Raw genomic sequence first — 24,079 nt, forward strand, 5'->3', positions numbered from 1 at the left:
GACAATAAGGACTGCCCGCATGACAAGTAGAAAAAATCCTTAGCGTTGATCCCTGATGTTATTTATCTATTATAATCTATATAATTAAAATGAAAGTAAACGTTTTGTCTAGGTAATATTATCAATTTTAAAAGAAATATTAATGAACAGTAGAGTATATATAGAAATGAAACTGGGATAAGTCTGGCGTGCTGCGCAACGGGCCAAGTCCGGCTTGGATGCGGCAGTGTTGGCGGGTTGTTGCTGTTGTCGCATCTGGTGCTTTTTTTTGGGCAGAGTATGTGAGTGTGTGTACGGGGATATAGGGTGTGTGTGGGGGATGTGTATGGGGGCATGTGCAAGTCTCTACCAGGTGAAAATTTAACTGAAAATGGCCCAAGTGTACGGAGAGGGATTGTGTATGAGGTAGATGTAAATAGCCTATCAGCAAACGTCAAATTGGTAAGTTTTCACTAGACTTTAGTGGAGTAAGCAGTTCGTTTGACAGTAAATAAGGATCTAATCCTAAAGTATCTATTTTATTTAATTTTTTTTAATATTATGTTTTCTGTTGTTGGTGAAGTGTTATTCTGGTTTCCGATCACCAAGGAGAGGCTACTCAAGGTCCTAAAGATGGCGGCCGCAACAGAAAAGTCACGTGACTGAAACCCATGGCGGGGGCATAATACATTACCAAAAGTCAAGTCAGCCATTCAACAGACATAAATACTGACGTTAACACAAAGTGACAATTTGTAACGAACGACTCGCAGAAACAACCTGGGTAAATAATGTTTTATGTTTTGCTTAAAAGATAGTTAACATTACACGTCAGCGAAACCCTAAGAATTCACTATATTTTTTACAATAGTGCTCTCATTATAAAAATATGTATATGACAGTAGTTATTAATGTTCTGCATTTCTGTTTTGAGCTGCACGTGCTGAAGATGACCAGTAGAATGAAGCATTTGATAGCAGGTTTTTAATTAATGAGATTTAACATCTGCAAGTGCAAGTTTTGCACTGATATTTGAAAGGGTCAAAAAATACATTTGGTTCAGCTCACACTGTCTTTAGCTGCAAGGCAGAACACAAAACCCTTTGTGTTATTGCTACTCTTTCTACTCAGTTAATGTCACAGTGCGACTGGGAGAGAAATATCACCTAAGAAAAATCTTGTATTTTTAGAACTGGCACCAAGCCACTGTATACAACAGCAGCTACACAGAAAATGAACTTTTTACTTAACTTTCACACAGCTACAAAATAAAGACAAAGCGATTTGCTATTGATTAGAGCCATTTGTGAAAGGCCTGTGTGTATCAGTTTACTTCTGAATAGGCAGTGAGCCTGAACAAATGAGGAAGGAAGAACAACACAACAGCCAACACAAATATTTGCTGCCATTTTCCACGAAAAAAAAGGTACAAAATAGAGCTCAAAAGTCTTTCAAAAAATTTAATGTAAGAGTGAAAATTATGTGAACGGAAGTATGAAATGAATGATTTTTCGTTCAACAAATGCCCAGTAAAAGGTGCTTACACTAATAGTAAAAACCAGAACAAAAGAAATATTAACATTTGGCACAAGAATTTCACCCTCATCATTTTTGCACATAAAAACAAGTTCAACCACAGACACTTTTAGATTCAAATTTGCAACTGCAGAATGTATCTTGACCTCTGTCTCAGTCTTTTCTCAGTTGTTTTGACTCAGTGTGAGGCATGTGCATATCTCTCAGCATAGGAGTCAATTAGATCCCTCACATACTTGTAATCAAAACCAATCAACCAGAGAAAAATAAGCACCAGCAAAGCTCACCATGTTCGCCGGAGCCATGCTAATGAGAGAGTGTCTTTTTGAGAAGCGGAAGTCTGGGGATGGGATGGTGGGCCGGGGGGGGGGTGGTGGTCTTAGGAAGAAGATGAAGTATAGTGTAGTGAGTGGTGAGATCGTTAAAGGGGTTTGTCACTGGCCATGTCCAGGAAGAGCTTGTTTCCTTCCCTTCCTGCATACTGTTCTCCTCCTTAGTGTCACTCAACAGCAAGTTAGCTGCTGGCCAGCCACAGCGGTACATCAAGGTCAAAGCACACAACATCAGTATATTGTCCTTTTTCACCGGGTGGAAAATTAGAACTCTGTGTTGATATGCGAGTTGCCCGCACACTGTTTATCAGCAGGATATCTTAGTGACTTATTTAAATTTATTGGTATCATACCATCAGGTATAGGTAAAAATGTTCATTTTTGGAATCTACAGAGAGGTGTCAAGTATCAACATATATCTGTTAAATAAATAGCAAATATTTTAACATTACCATTTTTGATTATTGTTGTATCATGACTATAGAACATTTACAAGCAAATTTTGACAACTCTGATCAAACAGAACTATGCTTACAAACTCTAAATCAAATCATGTTGCAAAAACCTAAAATTACTTAAAGACTACCACATTGATAGCACACTGACAAAAAGTACAAGTTGATTATTTTTTTAAACAACTGGTTACGATTTTTTACGGGATTCGTCTATAGTGGCCAAAATGTGTGCAACCCTACAGACCACAAGAAACAGGCTGGTAACAAACGGATGGTGATTATTTACATCCCAGTTGGTCAAAGCATGACAAATCGTTCCTGACCCTCGGCTCAGCAGGCAGGTTCGTATGTAGTCTCAGACTAGCGAGAGCCACAAGGTGCAGCACCACAGGAGTTTACGGCTGTCAGATGTGTGGATGTTGTGGGCCGAATAGCCTCATACTTCTCTAGTATCTGGCATGGACATTCTGGCAGGTGAACCACAGCATCAAAGAAGGCATCGCCGGCGAGCGTCGACTGGCGGATTTGGAAAAGCGTGTCTCGCTTCCCGACATAAGATGCTCGTGAGCAGACTTGGGCATTGCCTTCTCACCTGGGAGAAACACCATAAAATGAATAGCTCCGGAGTGTGCGCCGGACTGCATTTGCGTCACAGATGTAATAAACTCGTGGCTGCGCTGTTTGACATGCTTCTCATCCTGACAGCCCGAATGCAAAGTCCAAAGGCTTGGCTCTGTACACATAATACCAGTACTGTCTTGTTTTCAAGCTTGTTATGCACTAAAACGAAATAACACACTAAGGGTCTAAAAGCAAATGTATGAAGACATGCAGTGTGCAACTCATCCCTCAACCATCTCAGATCTTCGGAGCACAAGAACAGGCGGAATACAAAATCATCAGAACATAGTCCTGCGTTATTTACACACTCGTATAATTGCCATTGTGGGAGACCTAGCACTACAAATGTAGTAAATATTATGAAAACAAGAATAGCTGTGATTTTAAACATCTATATCTATGAAATTAAATCAATTTGACATTCTCTGAAAGCACAAGCTAAATAAAAAAAATGACTCTTTTCTTCAATGAATTTCTAAAAACATATATATAAATTAATTACAATCAAGCAATATTGAACAAAACACTAAATAACATGGACACACAGCTACTTCTGTATTATTGGTACTTATGCTGTATATTTTTGCTGTAGTTTTGAATGCGTTTGTGCTGTAACCCAAATGGTGTTGTAAATAAATTTTCTCATGCCACTTGGTCAGCTAGTTACATTTCAAACGGATGTTAAAATTGCTTCATAATAATGAGATTTACTAGATGTTGTGAAGCATGTTCCTAGTGAGGCTACATAAGGCTGCCCGCATGACAATTAGAAAAAAATCCTTAGCGTTGATCCCTGATGTACATTTATCTATTAGAATCTATACGAATTAAAATCGAAAGTAAACGTTTGAGTCTCGGTAATATTACTCAATTGTGTTAATAAGAAAGATTTATTGATGCGCCGAGAGAATAATATAGAAATTAAACATGGATTATCATAGTTGGCGTGCATGCGCAAAACGGTCAGTCCGAGCTTGGAGGCGGCAGATCGGCGGGGCAAGTTACGGCTGCGCATCTGGTTCCGTTGATTCGGTCCCAGAATCTGTCTGATAAGTGAGTTACACGGCACACCAGGCTGGTTAGCTGGCAGTGGATACGGGCCCAATGGACAAGTTTCTACCATAGAGTGAAATTAACTGAAAATGTGTCCCATGTGTATCGGTGATAGAGGATTGTGTATGGTAATTGTAACCTTAGCCTAATCATCAACGGCAAGATTGGTCAATTTTTTTCACCTAGACACTTCTTAGTGGAGGTGCAGTTTCTTTGAACAGTAAATAAGGATCTCATCCGAAGTAAGCTAGGGTAGTTAATTTTTTTTCCCTAATATTGTATGTTGTCTGTTTTGATTGGGATGGGTGATCTCTAGGGTTGCTCGATCACCATGGTGAGGCTACTCTAAGGTCCTTACAGACTGGCGGCCGCACAAAAAGGCAGTGACTGACACCCAGGGCGGGGGCATGAATACCTTTCAGCAAAAGTCAAGGGTCAGCCATTTCAGTGCAGATCATCAAATACTGACGCTTACCACATAAAGTGACAAGTTGTACGATACGAACTCTGCAGAAACACCTGGTGTAACTAAGGGTTATGTTTTTGCGTAAAAGATAGTGAACTTACACTTCAGCGAAACCCTAAGAAGTCACTATATTTCTTTACACAAGATCGCTCATTATAAAATAGGTATCATGCAGTATTACTAATGTTTCTGCATTTCTGTTTTGAGCTGCACGGACTGAAGATGACCATAGAATGAAGCATTTTGATAGCAGGTTTTTAATAAGAGATTTACATCTGCAAAGTGCAATTTTGGCACTGATATTTTGAAAGGGTCAAAAATCATTTGGTTCAGCTCACACTGTCCCGTTTAGCTGCAAGGCAGACACACAACCCTTTGGGTTATTGCTACTTTTTCTTTCTACTCCAGTTAGTCACAGTGCGACTGGGAGAGAAATATCACCTACGAAAAATCTTGTATTTTTAGAACTTGGCACCAAGCCACTGTATATACAACAGCGCGCTACACAGAAAATGAACTTTTTACTTAACTTTCACACAGCTACAAAATAAAGACAAAGCGATTTGCTATTGATTAGAGCATTTGTGAAAGGCCTGTGTGTATCAGGATTTACTTCTGAATAGGCAGTGAGCCTGAACAAAATGAGGAAGGAAGGAAGAACACAACAGCCAACACAAATATTTGCTGCCATTTTCCACGAAAAAAAGGTACCAAAATAGAGCTCAAAAGTCTTTCAAAAAATTTAATGTAAGAGGTGAAAATATATGTGAACGGAAGTATGAAATGAATGATTTTTTTTTCGTTCAACAAATGCCCAGTAAAAAGGTTGCTGTTACACTAATGAGTAAAAAAACCAGAACAAAAGAAATATTAACATTTGGCACAAGAATTTCACCCTCATCATTTTGCACATAAAAACAAGTTCAACCACAGACACTTTTAGATTCAAATTTGCAACTGCAGAATGTATCTTGACCTCTGTCTCAGTCTTTTCTCAGTTGTTTTGGCTCAGTGTGAGGCATGTTGCCATACTCTCTAGAATAGGATTCAATTAGATCCCTCACATCCTGCTAATCAAAACAAATCAAAGGAAAAGCACCAAAGCACCATGTTCGCCGAGCCATGCTAATTGAGAGATGTGTCTTTTTGAGAAGGGAAGTCTGGGGAGATGGTGGGGGGGGGGGGTCTTAGGAAAGATTGTAGTGAGTGGTGAGATCTTAAAGGGGTTTTGTCAATGGCCATGTCCAGAAGAGCTTGTTTCCTTCCCTTTCCTGCATGCCTGTTCTCCTCATTAGTGTCACTCAACAGCAGTTAGTGCTGGGCCAGCCACAGCGGTACGGAGTTCTCCTCTATAGTTCTCAAGCATGTGAACGCAACAGCCATGCTCTCAGTCAACAGGCTTTACAAGAGGGGAAGACGGGGCTCTCAAGGGTTCCTCAGACAAAAAGTACAGGCAAAAATGGCATATTCAACATTATCAGGTGACCAAGGCAGAGTGTATGTAAGGTTGGTCCACAGTCAGTTTCCCCTCCTCATATCCAACCATATCAATGAGAGGGGAAAAGCTGATCAGTGGCCTCGGGTAATGCATTTTTATTAATTTTTTTATTAATACTCTTATTAAGCAAAGATGCATCAAATTAAAAGTGACAGTAATGACATTTATAACATTACAAAAAGATTTATATTTTAAACACTGCAAACACTGTTAATTTAATATGAAAAATATTAAGCAGTACAACTGTTTTCAACACTGATAATATTATTATTAGTAAATCGGGATGTTGCAATATTATATAACAATAGCAAAACTGTCTTTATTTTATCATGGTCACATGATGATATGAAATTCCAGGCAAAAAGTGAAGTTTTTAAAATATATTCAAACTTCTTTTCTAACATAAGAGGTCTTTAAAGTTGTGTTTTGGGCTATTATGCTTTGGCATAGTATCTGTCAAATGAACTAAAACCAAAAGCACAATATAGCTTAATCCCTTCATCAAATCTGATTTCCCTGCACCTTTCAAAGCAAAGTGCACACATTGAGGCAATCAGCTCGTGATCCGGTGTTTTACGCGCCTCAGAACGGCTCCGCTCACAGTGAATGAATGCAGTGAACTCATTTATTGGATGTGCTGTGAGTTTAGCGTGCTTTTGGGAACGCAACAGCCACCAGTTAGGCTTTATTTTCGTGGCAGATGATTACATTTTTTGTAAGCTTGTTTTCACTGAAGCTGGCGTTTTCCTTCAATTTAAAAGTTCTACTGCCGTGTCCGTCAAAACAAAAGCTTAAAAGTGCAGTAAAAATTGCTAACAGCTAGCGGTTTAAATGGGTAACGGTACTGCAGTCCAAATCTCTTTAAAGTGCAGAAATTAGGAAAGAAGTATTGTAATTTCCCTACTATAGTGTAAAGCAAAAATGAAATACCTATGAAATATTAATTTTCATGTATTATTATACAGGGCGATTGTTTTACAATATATGGCTATAGCCTATTACTGTCATTGTTGTTGTTGTTATTATTATTATTATTATATTTTAATTTGTTTGGCTTCCTAAATACCAGTGTGAATGCAATTTAGACTGAAACTAAGAATGGGACGGTTCGCGAAAAAAAAAATTTAACTGTTCAGTTCTCCACACACGGTTTGGCACGCGAAAGGACCGCGGTTTAACTTAAATCTGACAACGCATCTGTAATATGGTTTCTTATAAATAACACGTAAAAAAAAAAACAGGGTTTGGCTAATGTATGTTTCTGCTGATGGATGCGCATTCTGGCTTCCCAATACATTACAAAAAGAAAAAAAAACCTGGACAAACCATACACTCTTGTTCAATGCGAATGCTGTATGCTGGAGCAGTCATTTATTTTCTTTATCATCCGGGCGCACAGAAGAGAACAGCACACGTTGATTTCTGTGTTGAAGCTAAACTCATTTAAGTTTTGCCAGTTTAAACATTTAAGAGTCAGAGGACGCACAAATATTAAGCTCTCTCTGAAGTATTGCCCGCGTTTCAGAACACAAGCAAATATTAAGCTCTCTCTTAAGTACTGTGTTTGAATGGAGAAATTCACCGGCTGAACATACTGTATCAGTGCACTGTATCAGTGCATTCTCTTAAAGTGACAGTCTTAATATTAATTGAACAGCAACAACAAATAAATCACTCACTGCTTTTGACTGGATAGCTTTTGTGACTTGGATAAAGATTAATCTTTAATTTATACAGTCAAATATGCAATGCTGTATTACATTTGACTACTTCATTCAATTTATGTACCTAAAAACTAATGCTAGACCTACCTAAAAAAATTATTTTATTTGTATCTTTACTCTTTTGTATTTATTTGTGCTGTTGCTTGTAGTTAGATAGAATATTCTTATTTTCTTTATTTTTATTCGAAAATATAGTTTTTCCATAAACACATCACATACCGAACCATACCGAAACCGTGACTCTAAAACCGTGATACAAACCGAACCGTGAAAAAGTTGAACCGTTCCACCCCTAACTGAAACAGTGCATCACTAATTAAAAGAGGGCTGGGTCTACTTTGAAGCCCAGGTACAAGTCACTACACTTTTTTTCTGAATTGATTTTTCTTAGTTAAGAACATGGGTTGGAGCTCTTAATTTTGAACTATCAAAGTACAATAGAGAGAATAATTAAATGTACAAAATTTTCATTTTTTTTATCCCAATTGTTTATTTGTCTTTTTTATATATATATATATATATATATATAATATATATTATATATATATATATATATATATATATATATTTATATATATATCGCAATAAATATCACATCATGGCCTTCACACCCCAATATTATCGTATTGTGAAATTTTTATATCATTACATCCCTATTATTAAATGTTTATTGAGCACCAAATCAGTGTATTAGAATTATTTCTGAATTATGTGACACTGAAGATAAAAGACTGCTGAAAATTCAGCTTTGCCATCAAAGGAGTAAATTAAATTTTAAAATATATGAAAATATAAAGCAGTTATTATGAATTTTACAATATTACAGTTTGACTATATTTTTGATCAAATAAATGCATCCTTGTTGAAGCTCTTACTGACCCCAAAGGTTTGAACAGTAGTATATATCAGAAAATGCTTATTTTTACATTTCTACCCACACTGAACTGAAACTACTTCAGTGACAATACATTTACCAGACAACCCTTGAGCATGTAAAGAACGGCTTTACCTTTTAAAAACAAGATGTTACTCTGCATTCAGATAGATTTTCATATCAATTAGAAATTAAATCATCCATAATTGCATGCTCAAGTTGTTTAATTATTAGTATACCACAAGCATGTCTGGTATGCATTCATAACTGTTAAAAAAACAACAACAACAGAAAAAAAGGAATTCACTATAAATGTCACTCACCTACAATGAAGGGTGCAGCACTAATACACTAATCAGAGCAAGTGATAATGTAAACTGTGTATAAAAAAAAAAAAAAAAAAATTCTGCAGCCTGAACACCTTTGTTTATATAACGGTGTGTTCACAAAAGAAACTATGCAAATGCAAATTTGCAAATTAATAACACTACTGAAATTTCAAGAAATTAATGGCAGTTACAATTCTAGTCAAAATCCACAGCCCTAGGGCATGGAGAACTATGATGTGCATTTTCTTTCTTTCTTTCTTTTATTCTTTCTTTCTTTCTTTCTTTCTTTTGTTGTTCCTTGCATCAAATCGTTTCATGGAACTTCCGTGCAATGTTTACATCAAGCCACACTGAAATCTACCTACAACAGATTTAACCAAGGCCCTTTTATCAAATCTGTTTTCTCAGCCCACGAGGGAAAAAAAAAAGCACCTGCAGAAAATTCGCTGCTTTGCCAAGCTGTCAGCAAAGAACTATGGTGGCGGAAATGAAAGAGGCGATCAACGGAGCCCGTGAAGCTGGATTGAGCCGCGCGTTAGCCGGGCTTTTTAATTGGCGCTGGGGTTGTTTGGAGTCAGTGGGCTCTCAGTGCCACTCTTCTCTCCCAGAGAGCGAGAAAACATTCACAGAGAGGTGGTTTCGGCACTTCACACGGCTCCACCTTTTGGACTATACTAAAAACTTGGCCTGGACTTTTCACACTTAGTCGTGTGCCTCTCCCCGAGAGCCCGCACCACAGGACCTGACAGCTTTGCTGTTTCGCAGTACACTAAGTGCAAATATTTTTACACACTCAAAAACTGACAAAGAGAGCGAGAAGGAGAGTGAGAGAAAAACAGCACCATACAATGTAGGATGGAAGGGAAATAAAAAAATACAAGGGTAAACTCAATTTCAGCTCCGACAAGCGCTCTCTCGCTCTTCTGCCAGTCCTGTGCTAGGCGGTTTGCGGGAAATGAGAGAACTGGGAATGTAGCTTTTGCTCAGGCATTGTTTTGACAGCACTTACGGGCGGTAAATGCCAGGACATCTCCACTGAGGCTGGTTCCGTGTTGTGTTGCTGGAGCTGAAAGATCACATTATGTTGTGTGCTGGGCCTTTTAACATGGCTGTACTTCAAGCATAGCTCCCATTTTTGTAGATAATGTCACTCATTAGACTGATTATAGCCACTGGCTTGGCAAAGATTGGTGAGACCCCTGTGAAATCAAGTTTAAGGACCCGAAGGTGACTGCTCTGAGCTTTGAATGCAAACTCATTATGCAGTGTCTAACAGTGTTTTGAACTAGTGTCAGCAAAAATGACACAATAATCTTTTAATGGCAGAAAAACCAGAGGCTAGCAGCCAGAGGCAGGGAACGAAAGCCCAGGGGGCAGATTCGGCTGGTAATGTCCACACTCAAGATTTGGACCTGCATATACACAGCCTTTCAAACTAGCTCCCTTAACCTGCAAGTGTCCCGAAAGACACTCAGTCAGGCAAAACTTTTGACAGATTTGAAATGAATACAATATAACATCCTTTATCCAGACAGCAAATATTATTGGTAACAATTTTTAACAAATGGGGCAGTCGTGGCCTAATGGTTAGAGTGTCGGTCTTGTAACCCGAAGGTTACGGGTTCGAGTCTCAGGTCCGGCAGGAATTGTTGGTGGGGTTAGTGAATAACCAGCGATCTCTTCCACCCTCAATACCACGACTGAGGTGAGACCCTTAAGCAAGGCTCTGAACCCACAATGGCTGCCCACTGCTCCATGTGTGTGTTCACAGTGTGTGTGTGTGTGTGTGTGCACTTGGATGGGTTAAATGCAGAGCACAAATTCCGAGTACGGGTCACCATACTTGGCCACACGTCACTTTACTTTCACTTTCAATTTCTGGTGACACTTTATTTAAAGGTCCAATTATTGCCATTAACAAACCATTAACTATGACTTCCGCCTCATACTCCTAATTTGCTGCTTATTAATAGTTAGTAAGGTTATTAAGTTATTAAGTTTAGGTACTGGGTAGGAGTAGGGATGTAGAATATGGTCATGCAGAATATGTGCTTTATAAGTACTAATAAACAGCCAATATTTTAATAATAGGCATTCTAATAAGCAACTAGTTAATAATGAAAATTGGTCCCTATACTAAAGTGTTACCCAATTTCTTATAACATTAACTAGCCAAAATTAATCAATATAGCCTTAAAGATCATTAATGTATGATAAAATATAACAAAAATGCATCAGTTGAAGCATTATGAAAACTGAAACCATCTAAACGTGTTACTAATTACAGATTTATAATACTGAACTATACAACCTTAGTGTAAATATTTGTAGCCAACCTCAATTGCCCATTTTTTATTATTATTATTATTATTATTATTATTATTATTATTATTATTATTATTATTATTATTATTATATGTAGTAGCATTTAATACATGTAACATGAACACTATAAAATAAAATGTTTCACATTAATGATTGTCATTATTAATAATGATATAATAAAATGTTACCGGTGGAACAAGCAGGGCTGCTAAAATACCATTACATAAAATACTTACCAGTTAGTAATCCTTAACTACAATTTTAGTAGCATGGCAGTAGCTAGTAGCTCATATGCAAACACATTTGCTTTATCTCTCATATGAAGCATCACCAGACTCAAAAAAATAAGTAAATAAATAGATTTGCCAGTTCACTAGAACCCTTGTACAGAATTATTCACCTTTTTTTCTAACAGTATACAAAATACCATTACAATATTTAGTACAATAATTACACATAAATTAAATTATGTAAATACATTTTCAAAATAGTAACTTTACTGTAATTGAAGTACTTTAAATACAGGAGACAAGCTACAGTTCCCCAACACTGTTATCTAGTTATCTGCAACAATATGAATTTTCAAAGTTTGTCCTCTAATCAGTGAACCTATTGAAGGACATAAATAGCTTTGAAATTAATTATTTGGGAATGTAACGCTTCGTACACAAATGTCTTGAAGATAAATACAAGCCTACTAAATTAGCAACTGGCGATGGAGCGGCCTCCAAACATGATCAATGAGAAGGGACAAGAATCAGCAGCAAACAAATGGCCCATCACATACAGATGATCGTCCATCACCTTACTGCACCTAGAGGCTTGTTAAAACCGCACTACAGCAGCTGGTGAAGCGTCGGTAACTTGATTGGAAGGATTATGCAGCCTTAGGGTTGATGAAAATAACAGTTTTCTCGGAGGGCGATATCAGACCTGCGAAAATCCATTCGCTTCCAAAAGTGGCCTCAATCCCAATATCAATTAAAATCTTGTCGGGACATGCAGAGCCGTGTTGGGGAAAAGTAGTGTGAAACAACAAGCCCAATCACAAATACGGCGAAAAAGCAATCTCACCCTCCGCCTGTGGTAAACTTCTGCGCTGTTTAACACAATCATTGCAAAAACAAATCCTCACTCCCTTTTAGTGCTTTTTTAGGAGATAAAAAACTGCTCTATCGTCACATGGCGAGGACAGAATGGCTATTCAGAGGGCTGATCTTTTGTTTCCTTAGTATTCCATTTGGATCTTTGTGTTTATCCACTGCTGGTTTGCTCTTAAATCTAAGTGTAGGGTCGGATAGGGTAATGAAACTGAATAGCGTTAACTATTGGCAACTTCCGATGGCGCAATAATGCCTAGCCTATTGACAGGACATGGGAATAATAATGTATTTGCATTAAATGTATTATTTGTCAATGCGCCTTGCTTTGAGCAAACATCCACAGGGCTACAGTCTAACTGCTACTGGAGCCTGGCCGTATTAATACTACCATTCATCCCGTGTCCAACTCGAGCCAAGAAACCGCATTAGGCCCGGGGCCCTGCGGCCTGCATTTGGACCGGCCTCGCTGGCATGTGTATGTGCGCAAGAGCGAGAAAAAGAGTGCACCTTTTCTCCTCCAATGAGCTCTGGATGAAGCAAAAAAGTTCTTTATATCAATTAGCCAGACAAGTGTGCAATGGACACCTGTCACCCCACGAGCCCTCCTCCCCAGCCTGCTCTGATCAAGGACCGTCTGTCGTCCTGTTCTGCATCCGTTCTAAAAGAAACACCTAGGCTGATCTCAGATCAGTGCACCTTTCCTCTTGGGTGAAAGTGCTGGTGGCCCGTAGCTGAGCCAGGGGGGCCGTCCCAGCTCTGCCTGACAGGCCAAGCAACGGCTGCACGGCAGACACAAAATCTGGGGCACAGACCATCTGGCTGACAGTGCAGTCTGAAGTGAAGAGGCTGTCGGAAGTTCGTTGCCAGCATGGCTCGCAGAAGCAGGACATTAGATACCATAAAAGCACACACGCACACACGGCTATACAAAGAAAATTTTATTGATTCAAATGAGGGATTTAATGCTCTGAATTCCACCGCTGAGGGCAAAATTCACCTCTAGGTCTTTTTGTTAAAAAAAAAAAAAAAAACCTCTCTAATGACCTTACATGCAAGCAGCGATGCTAAAAAAAAAAAAAAAAAAAAAAAAAAAAAAAAAATAGGTAAGTTAATCACCACCCCACCTCATGCCCCCAAATAGGAAAAAAAAAATTCAAACTTCACGCTCAACAAGGCAGCAATAATTCAATATTTTCTCCGGTCTATTTTTTTGAGTTCATCCCCAACCATGCTAATTAAAGTGCCCCTATTATGGGTAATGAAAGGTTCATATTTTGGTTTTGGGAGTCCCCAACAACAGGTCAACATGCATGCAAGATCAAAAAACACTTTCATTGTCTAATAATATGCATCTATTTTTACCTATTTGCTCAAAGACTCCTAAACGATTTGTTTAACGATTAATTTTTTTCCAAACTCCTCCTTTGCGTGACGCTGATCTGTGGTGATTGGTCCGATTGGTCTCATTTTCATTTCATCATGCCTGTAATGCCTGATAAAGCAGTGTTTGTGAGCAAGCGCTGCTTTGTGTACAGCGTTACCAAGGAAACCGCTATTTTTACGATCCAAAAGTGCCACCTAATGGCAAAGAATGAATTTGCATTTTCATTCAGACCAATGGGAAAAGACCAACAAGTGGGTGGGCAATATGCTAATGTTGACATCAACATGAAATGGCTTGGGATTCGTTTTAAAAATTAATCATTTCAATGATTCAGAGTCAAATTTTTTTTTTTTTTTGAGAGACAAGTTTATACACTGTGCACTTTCAGATTTAAAACTTGCAGGATGTTTTCATTTACCTAGAGCTGTGTTACACTGCATGAAAGGTCATTTTCAAAAATCCATAATAGGGCACTTTAAAAAAAAAAAATGAATTCCTCACATTTGAAACAACAATTTAACAGTCTCTCTCCTTGTACACTGACACAGAGAAGTCATAGTTAGCCTGGAAAATAACACCAGCCAGACTGCAACAGACCATAACGTAAAATCACAGCTACAACTCCAACTCAACTCTGCTCTATCAAAGGCCAAATTCAGCGAAAAACATTTGCCTTCTCACACTATTAACAAATACGCAGCAGACTTGCAAATGTAAAGTGACTCGGCATGAGAGAGCAAAAGCAAACAGCTCTTACCTTGGGTTGAGCGCGTCTTGGAAAGGCAACTTTAGGATCAATCTAAATGAGACAAGAAGGAGAGAAAGAAATATGAGAAAACTGAGCTTGTGATACTGTTACGTGAAGAGGAAAATTAGAAAATATTAGAAAAAGCCGCCAATGTGCTGCGACTACTCGATAACCTTCATGGAAATTATAGCATTAATCATGATGCAATGCTCCGTGTCTCATGTGTAATCTCGCCTAGTTATTACACGCTGGTTGCATGAGGCCTGTGTATGACAAAATCGAATAAAACCTTACACAGTTTAGAGCATAATTACTCGATTACAACATAAATAAACAGGTGGCATTATATAACACACCGGAGATAATTCAAAGACTCGCTGAAGAAGTGCTCGCGGCCTCGGGGGAGGTCAGGTCGACATGGCGGGAGGTGTTTTAGTGAGCGCTGTAGATACGCGGAGAATCAAGACAGGGCATTAGATCAATACATCCACAACCTCCTTCCCCCCGGAGGATTAGAATTATTATGGGTGACTCTCCTCTGCTGTACCACACTGCACGAGGGGTTACTGCTCGCCCTATAATGCATTTTGGCATGTGATTGGGCATTACTAGGTTTAATGATTAGAAAAGCTGTTATTTGGTTTTATTATATTACAAACGAAACATAGTTTTGCACACATCGTGATTAAGAGCATTTGTAATTTAGATAAACCACTGGTGTTCTGAACCAGCGTAACGATTCATCCTGGATATTAATAATAACAAATTTCCCATGAGGATAAATTAACAACATAAATACGTCAATTGCAATCAAAATGTTTTTTTCTCTTATTGATCTCTGCATCATACATTTTTAATACCGCAAAATATGTATGATTGTAATGCTAGGGGAAAAAAAATCATTTTAAGAGACTGTGTCATTAATGATAAAAAGGTATTATTGATTTCTACTAGCTGGCTTGTTAGACTTCATATTAGTGAACATCACTTATTTATTTTAAACACTCAAATATAGATTTTACATAGCAAAATAAGTGAGTTCCTGGCGGACTTGCTGTTGAGAAAGATGTTTGCTTTGGTCATTTAAACATTCATAGACTAAAACAACAGTCCTGCTTTTTAGCACACAGGCCAAAAGCTTGGGCAGCTAGAGCACTAGAAGGATAGGACGGTAGATAATCATGCATGCGAGAACAAAAACAGTTCAAAGACTTGCCTCTGCACTCTCATTAAATGGAAAAATAACTCAAGGGAAAAAGATCCATTAGTGCTATACTGCTCTTGAATATACCGCATGTCTGAATGCTTTGTCACTTCTTATAAATGGTAAGAAAAAGAAAAGCAGAATTGTGAGATGTAGCAGCATGCAAAGGAAAAAAAATAAAAATAAAAATACATAAACCATGTTTTGGTGGATTACGGAGGGGGTCTCCTGGTAAATTAATTTGACCTGAACAGAATTGCAATATGTACCACCAAAAAAAAAAAAAACCTTTCTGGTGGGAAATGAAGCTGTTGTGTTATACTTTAATTCATCCTGAAAAGTGTTTAATCTAAAACAGATTGCTTTTAGTCTTTTAGGCAACAGTCTTTCAGTTGTCAATACACAATGTAATTCTCACCCTAGGCTTTCAGATTTGCAGATTACACAGCTTTTAATCAAATGTGAAACAAGTGTGTCAAGAATATCTCCGTACATGTTTTCTTTGGTCCATTTGCACTCTTCAAATGTGACAAAAAGATTGGACAGGAAATTGCAAAAAAGTGGAAAATAGAAAATGCAATAAAAACGTAGGTGTCTGGATTGAAAGATGACACTGCAGGTACTTCTAAACTCCTAAATAAAGCAGGTACTTCATTTCTAAATCAGCCAACTCATTAGTACTCAAATATTGGAAATCTGTAACATAACATCCATATAAAATGCAAACGTACAAAAGATTATAGATATATGAATATCTATATGGGGTTGACATTTTTTGGATATTACATTAAAATTACTGCAAGTTGTAAATACATATGCAAAAATATATATAAATCTGCAAACAGCAAAAAAATATTAAAGAAATAAAGCCAAAGGAAACAGGTGGTGACGAGGTAAAGATCAAGCCTTGATCTTTTTAAAGCAGTAATATTTAATAATAGTAATATTTCTTCTATTATAGACATCAAAATCAAGAGCTTTCAACGGCACTGGCAATTTAAATTTGTTCTTAAACCTCCACCGGTGCAACTTCCTCACGGCTCCTGGTCTCCAGTTGGAGCTGAAACCCCAGAGTCATGACACAGCCACCCCAACCCTGACGATGACATCACTACCCAGAGCTCAGTAATCCCTGCTTTAGCACCAGCCGCTACTGTCCACATGATCTCAATCGCTCTCAATCCTGGATACATCACTGCTAACGCTAGCTTTCTTTTTTTTTCCCCTCAGCCATTCAAGAGCATTTGAAACGTCAAACCTTGACCCACTTTTTACTAAGAATACTAGAATTACACATGTGTGCCATGATTATGTAATCTAAACGGCCCACTTTTGATGTCCGAATTACAAGTTTTTAGACTAGTGCAACACTGACATGTACAATGTTATATTATTTTATTAATCAGACAGAAACATCCTCCCTCCTAAAGGCATTTCAGCTTACATCAGTCAATGCCAAACTGGCAGAGAGAGAGACATACTGAATAGCACACCTGTATTTCTAACAGATTTAGGGCACGGAACCAAGAGAGGTGGCGAATATTCAACCTGCTGTGCTAAATTATGATTCAGAATTAATATTTGCTGGATTTAAGTAAACAATCATCAGTAATCGGTAATAAACAGTTTAACGGGTTAATCTGCTGTTGACCAAATTAGCCACCTGATCTAATCTAATCAGTGCAACTTGTCAGTGAACCTTAGTTTGGTGTTTTACATCTTTACACGTACACATTATTATGCTAAAATTATAATGTTAAAAAAAAAAAAAAAATCAATGTTAAAATACATCCTCACTTATTTTGTATATATTTTTAGAAATGGTTTCAATTTATCTTGCAACTTTAATTTCTATTTGAAATGGTGTATGTTTAACAAAACAAATATTTACAACAGGGTTCCCAGCAAATTGCCTACTCACCTAAGAACAGAAAAATAATTCTAACCCCATCTTATCACAGAATTACACATTACACAGTTTTTTAAATGGAAAGCACTGGGAATGCCAATACAAAGTGACTGGGAGAGGAGTAATAGCCACAAAATTCCTGAGGGAAGCTATGAACCCTGTGAACGCCTTTAAATAAGTCCGTCTCTTGATATGAACTTGCAGCAACATGGCATCCATTAAAATAAATCAGTGAAGGCGGCATTTGTCCACACCCTAGCTATCCCAAATAAAAGGCTCTTTCACTCTGGACTCCTACAGGTAACTAGCAATTGCATCTACAAACAGAAAAGATGGTGACTTTATACATAAATAAAAGAAAATAGAATCCACATTAACTTTACTGGTACAGCGTCTGCTTATCCTGCGGTTCACTGTCACAGAAAAATCTTAATGTATTTCTGCCTGGATTTAGGTTAGGTTGAATAAAGCAAACCTATTTCTTGCTGACAGAAATATACGTATGACTCAGTTTGCATATTTACATAAACAATATAATATATAAACAATATTTCCCGGATATTACTCCTAATCCTAAATAAAAATGCTTTGGAAGAATCAATACAATATAAAAGGTTATAATATGAATACAATGTTATTTTATTCAAATAAAATATAAATATAATTAAAATTGTTAAAATATAAATGCTATAATATATATATATATATATATATATATATATATATATATATATATATATATATATATATATATATATATATATATATATATATATATATATATAAAATCCTAAATTCTACAGGTAAAAACACACTTCAAAATCTTTTTAAAAATTTGAATCTTTATTATAAAATGTACAAGAAAATCTTAGTACATACTGTAAACTTTAAGTTTACATATTGCAATGAATGGCATTAATAAAACAACTGAAAAATAAATAAGAAAAAATAAAACATAATTAATGGCACATTAGGAAATAAATTTAATGCATAATACTTAAATGAATAGTAATGGAAAAGTATCAACATAAGTCTAAATATACTATGAAAATACAAAAATACAGTGTGATCAAATTAGTTTACCATGTAAATCAAGCACGTAAAACATTTCTAGTCAGCAAGATTTACAATGAACTTATGCATGCATCCAAAATACATTCTTGTCAGGAACAAGAGTGCAAAACACTACGTCATACACTGCAAGTCTTACATCACAGGCGCTGAACACAGCTGGAGTCACGACTGAACAACGCCGCAGGTAATTAGCTCCTTCTTGCCCCCATACCTCAATGAGATTTAACCCTTTGTTCCCCAGTCCCGGTTTGGCAAACAAGGGGTTAAAACCTGTTGAGGCATGTAAGGAAGACGGGACTAATTATCCGGCTACTTATTTATGTCAAGTGCCCCGCTGTTGTGTGTGTGGTACAATGACAAATGCAGCAGAAAGCCTCGATACGGGAAGGGATATGATCGGGAGACTGCGTGTCTTTTCACCAATGAATGTCACACACAGATACAAGTATGTTTAAACAGCACTTCACAGAAACATAAACGCAAACAGAAGGGGACATACCGTCTTTGAGTCTAATTCATGGTGAGGTTGAGCTAGGACCTTATCTACACTGGCCGCATCCGCAAACGTAACGAAGCCAAATCCCCTGGAAAACAAAACAAACAAAAACACAGACATACATTAGGAGCTGACAGCGATGTGTTACACATGTTTGACTGGTGAGCTTCTTAACATATCCATTCTATTCTATTACTTAATGCTACATGAACTTTCATATCTAAAACAATTTCAATAACATGTTATCTTAGAAATATAGTGCGTCGCGGACAAAAGAGTATGGTAGGTTACACAAAAATGGAAATTCTGTCATCATTTACTCACCCTCATGACGTGAGTAAATAAAAGAATGTTTAGAATGACAGCTTCAGTCACCATTCACTTTCATTGTGACGTTATTGGAGGGGGGGTATGCAAATAAAAGTGAATGGTGACTGAAACTGTCAGTCCCTAACAATCACTTTTGTGTTTTACGGAATAAACAACGACAGAATTTTCATTTCCGTGTGAAATATCCTTTTAATATGTCCACCCTATTATATTATTTAGCAAGAACTTGGTTGACAAAACATTTCAGATAAACATCTGCATAATGTGTTACTTTAGAAATACAGTTTGTCAATGACATATGGACTTTCCACGCCACACTCAATCATGGGTTAAAGTCTTTTTAAATCCTGTGTAACGGCCAGTAATAACTAATAATAAGTAATAAAAATAATTTTAACCGTCCGTTATGAAATTCTGCTACATAAGTTTAGCAAAAGACAACCAATCACAAACTGCTTCGGCGCTTACCTCATTAAATATTCATGAGCATTGTACAGTCGCAGAAACTTTCACGCGCCGTTTAATTTAAATGTTTGAGGAAAACAAACAATGTATTTTGCGGTACATTTCAGAAGATGTCAAGCAAATGGAGAAGGTCTGCGTAGCGACATTTCTACGGATATTAAAACAGGTCGCGTGCAGTAAGCGTCGAATCAACGTTTTAATTCTCATGAATATGCAAATGAAAACGCTAACGTACAGTAAGAAATCTCGCAATCTGCCAGCGGAGAATTAATTACTAACCCAGGGTAAAGTATGAACGGTGTGAAACACGGAAAAAAATGTAACCCAGGGTTAAGAATGATAATTTCAAGTGTGAAAAACCCATTAACGTGCCAAAGTCAAAGATAAAAACACAAGCAACCGCATTAAGCGCTCGGTCCATTAAAAACATTTGGTTTAACATGAAGAATCCCAAATCAATGTCAAACTGTATCCCGTCCACAGACACAGCGATCGCCTCAACAGCGCGTAGCATCCGAATAACAGCGCAAGGGCAGGTTAATATCGCTTTGAATAAAACCTCAACGTGTTCAGGGATTAAAAAAACATTGTCTTTGTTTTTTACCTGGAGCGTTTTGTCGTGGGATCTCTCATCACCATACATTCTCTGATCTCTCCAAATTTACTAAAATAGTCTCTAAGGCTGTCTGTGAAACAAAACAGAAAGAAAAGAGCACACATGAGCAAAGCATTCGTGCGTTACACACCAGTTTGTAAATTAAACGCCCCCCTGGATGTCTAACAGGGGTCGAATAGAGGACTTCATATGACGGCACATATCCCGCACAGCGCGCGCCACGCTGGACACAATGAAAGAAACACAACACAGCCCGACAAACGCGTGCAAACGACAGCCAACCATCGGTCTCTTACCTGGTGAAGTTTGCCAGCTGAGGCCACCGATAAACATTTTACTGTAAGGGGAGAAAACAGCAGAAGTGAGTCCAGATGTCAGATCGGCCATTTTGACGTGTAGCTAGCGACAAAAAAGCAGAGCTAAACGAAGGCAAAGCAGAGCGGTGTGTGTTTACTGAGCCCAGGCGGGCTGTGCTCTCTAATATACATCAAACAAAGGTGTAGTAGTTGCGTGCACCCGGAAGAGCGTTTTTAAAACATGCTCACTGGAGAAAAACACACAAGGAGGAAAAAAAAAAAGAAAGTGAAGTGCAGTCAGCATTGGCTCTGGCTTACCCCGGGTCGTGTTGCGAATCGTTAGGGCTTCCAGATGTGGCTTGGCTCCCGTCTCCCTCCATGGCTAACCCAACTATGGCCAGTAACTAACACACACACTGTCAGAGCTAAGAGAATATTACTGAGCCGGGAATGCGAGCGTCACACGTGGGATCAGCTCTGCCTGGCTCCCTCCCCCTCCCGTCACCCACACGGGGCGGAGCGCAGAAGGGGCTCGTCACCTCACCCATTCCATTGACGTCATTAGCATGGCCCCGCCCACCCGGGGCTCAGCGCGTGAGGATCGGATCGAATCGCGTCACTTTTATTATTGTCACATAGCCGTAGACACGCATATGGGTAGCGGATACACATTATACACACGTAGAAATGAAAGAAGCGAGTGTAAACAAAGCTGGAAAGTCTGTCTGAGTGATGCATTGGTACGTCTGAATATCACACCCAAGATCCAGAGTAGAATTAGCAGCGCAGTGATCTTTTTCTGCTAGATTTTTTTCATTGCAACCCAAAATAGAGAAATATTACATCACAGATAATTTTAATCAGCACTGATTAATTTTTAATACTTCTCCCCAAAGAGAATTCATAACTTACCTTCTGTTTGTTTTGAGCTGCTCAAACATGTCCAAAAAGCAAGTAGAGCGTAAATTAATTTACAGACAGGCTTTTTTTTTTTTTTTTTTTTTGATTAAATCAGTGGAGGATGTCATTTTTTCCCCCTAAATCTTCAGGGTTTACAAATAGCTGTTTTTCATATTATGAACTAATTATTATATTGAGAAATCGCATTTGTAAACATGCCACATCACGCGCTTATGATATAACATTACACACAATATAAAAAATGTTAAAATTGTAAACAAAATAAATTATTGAAGTATGTTTTACAAGTTCAAAAATGCAATATGTTACTAGCTGTTTCTTTGCACTTGTTTGAGAAATTTACTAGCAGTGAAAAACTATTTCAACACCAATTTTTCCAGTATGCAAATATGATATCTATAAGGTGAGAAAATCTAACAGCAATAAACTTCTACTGATTGACCAAAGAAAACATGCCTTAAACATAAGCATATCAGAAATCAATACTTGTAATCACATTCTCAAGCATACATGCAAATATCATGTATGAATATTGTTTTCCACTGCTGTGTATACTCATATACTGACTGTACAGAATACACCTCCTTCTCCCTCTGTCACATTGAGACGTTAAACAGGAAATATCTGAGCTATCACACACCCCCTGAGGGTCTTTGGACCCCTTGACTTCTGCAAAATGCAGTTTCACACATCAATTAATGGTCTTTAAAATGCACCAAAAAGGTTAAGGGATCTTGTGCTTATTATCCATGGAGAGGGGGAAGAGCGAAAAGGAAATAGACAGAGAGAGGGGCTCAATTAAGGCTGCCTGCTCAGTGGATTTTCAGTCATGCTACAGTGATTGCTGTTTATTTCCTGCAGCTCTGTTTGAGAGAGACTCCGCGGCCCAAAGACACCTCATCACTCTTCTTTTTTGTTCTCTATACCTATACCAATTCATATTTCCTCTTCTCGCCTCTCCTGCTAAAGATAGCTTCTGAACAACAGTCAGAGCTCTTGAAGTAAAGAGCCCACATGAAGCCGGTGTCCAGAGGAGGGAGGCTGAGATGCTCTTGATTGGCAGGTGAACCCGCTGTCTCACCTCACTGCCTAGCGGGCAGCTTGTTGGTAAACTGACACACGGGTACCTGTGGGGCACAACCCAGAAACCGAAACATCTCTCTCCCCTCTCAGTTTATACTCTCTCGGGCTTTGAGCAAGACAAGACCACCGTTTTGAAAAAGACAAAAATAAACAACGTGTCAAAGACACTATTGTTTTCCATGTAAACGTTTTTATTGACATTACTTGTTCTAATAAGTATTAATAATAATCATTATCAGCTGAAATTGAGCTCCCTTCTGCTCTTAGCCTGAAATGTCATTTCTGTTAAGTTCAAATATGCATCATCACCACCGCCGTTCCATTTCATCGTAATTCAATACGCAATTAAATTTCTGATAGGCTTTGGCAGAACATTTTACAGGGTATTTAAATGACATAATTTCATAATAGGATTTGATAAGCATAATGGTGGGCAAAATAGTTTATTCAGCACAGTTGCCTTTCGTTTTGAAAGAAAGTACAAAATAACATTTCATCTGACCACCTTAAAGCATGTTGTGTTTTATGCCTTGTCTTTTCTCTGGCATTACGATGAGGCGCTATGCCAGATCTTCAAAACTGGGCCGTCAAAGGGGGCTGTTTTTAGAATCATGGCTCATTGAGATTTGGCATAATTGAACAGGAAATTACTGTTCGGAGCGAGGTTTTAAATATCTACATGATGTCCCGAGTGTTTCATAGCATATAAGCCTTAAAGAGCATTTAGGGATATGTTTATTGTGAGGCCAAACGTTTACTGGTTCATTAAAGAACCCTGCGGACCTCATTAGACCTTTTATTAGCGTATCATTTACTTGTTAGAACTGTATTACCAGTTGCAGAATTAGCTCAAAACATTTTTGACACCTTTAATTGTCTGATCGCACAAAAACAAATCTATTCATGTACATTTCGCCATGTAGATCAGCCATAAACCATCTACATAATAAATACACCACTGCCACGAGACGAGGCATCAGTTTCATACGCTTATGAATTTTACCATTCACCATATGCATATTCATGTTGCTCGTGACATAAACAGAGACACGGCTGTCGGGTTTGATGAAATGAAATTGAAATGCAACTTTAAAAGAAACACACATCAAGAGGATATTTAAATATACACATTTGCATTCGCCGGTTTTGAAGGCACGCTTTATTAATGCTGCAACCCTCGCCATTATTAAGTTAAATCTAACGTCTCTGGAAATCCATTAAGTCTACAAAAACAGCGGAGAAAGATGTCTGAACTGAA

General features: G+C 37.8%; 1 protein-coding gene across 9 annotated transcripts in view; it reads right to left on the reverse strand.

Moving 5' to 3' along the window:
• msi2b (musashi RNA-binding protein 2b) overlaps nt 1–21,340 on the reverse strand; it is a 225,664-nt gene extending 204,324 nt beyond the window's left edge. For 6 of the 9 annotated variants that reach the window (XM_042739725.1, XM_042739724.1, XM_042739723.1 and 3 more), the window contains exons 1-5: nt 21,136–21,340; nt 20,818–20,858; nt 20,510–20,591; nt 19,114–19,198; nt 14,437–14,478 (exon numbers count right to left, since the gene is read on the reverse strand). In XM_042739725.1, the coding sequence (XP_042595659.1) occupies nt 14,437–14,478; nt 19,114–19,198; nt 20,510–20,591; nt 20,818–20,858; nt 21,136–21,197 (312 nt within the window). In that variant the 5' untranslated portion in view covers nt 21,198–21,340. The remainder of the gene's footprint in view (nt 1–14,436; nt 14,479–19,113; nt 19,199–20,509; nt 20,592–20,817; nt 20,859–21,135) is intronic. The other 3 variants (XM_042739720.1, XM_042739717.1, XM_042739721.1) reach the window with 2 other exon arrangements.
• Nucleotides 21,341–24,079: the final 2,739 nt, after the last annotated feature.

This window comes from Cyprinus carpio, chromosome B15, assembly GCF_018340385.1.
Source record: "Cyprinus carpio isolate SPL01 chromosome B15, ASM1834038v1, whole genome shotgun sequence".
Taxonomy (NCBI): Eukaryota; Metazoa; Chordata; class Actinopteri; order Cypriniformes; family Cyprinidae; genus Cyprinus; species Cyprinus carpio.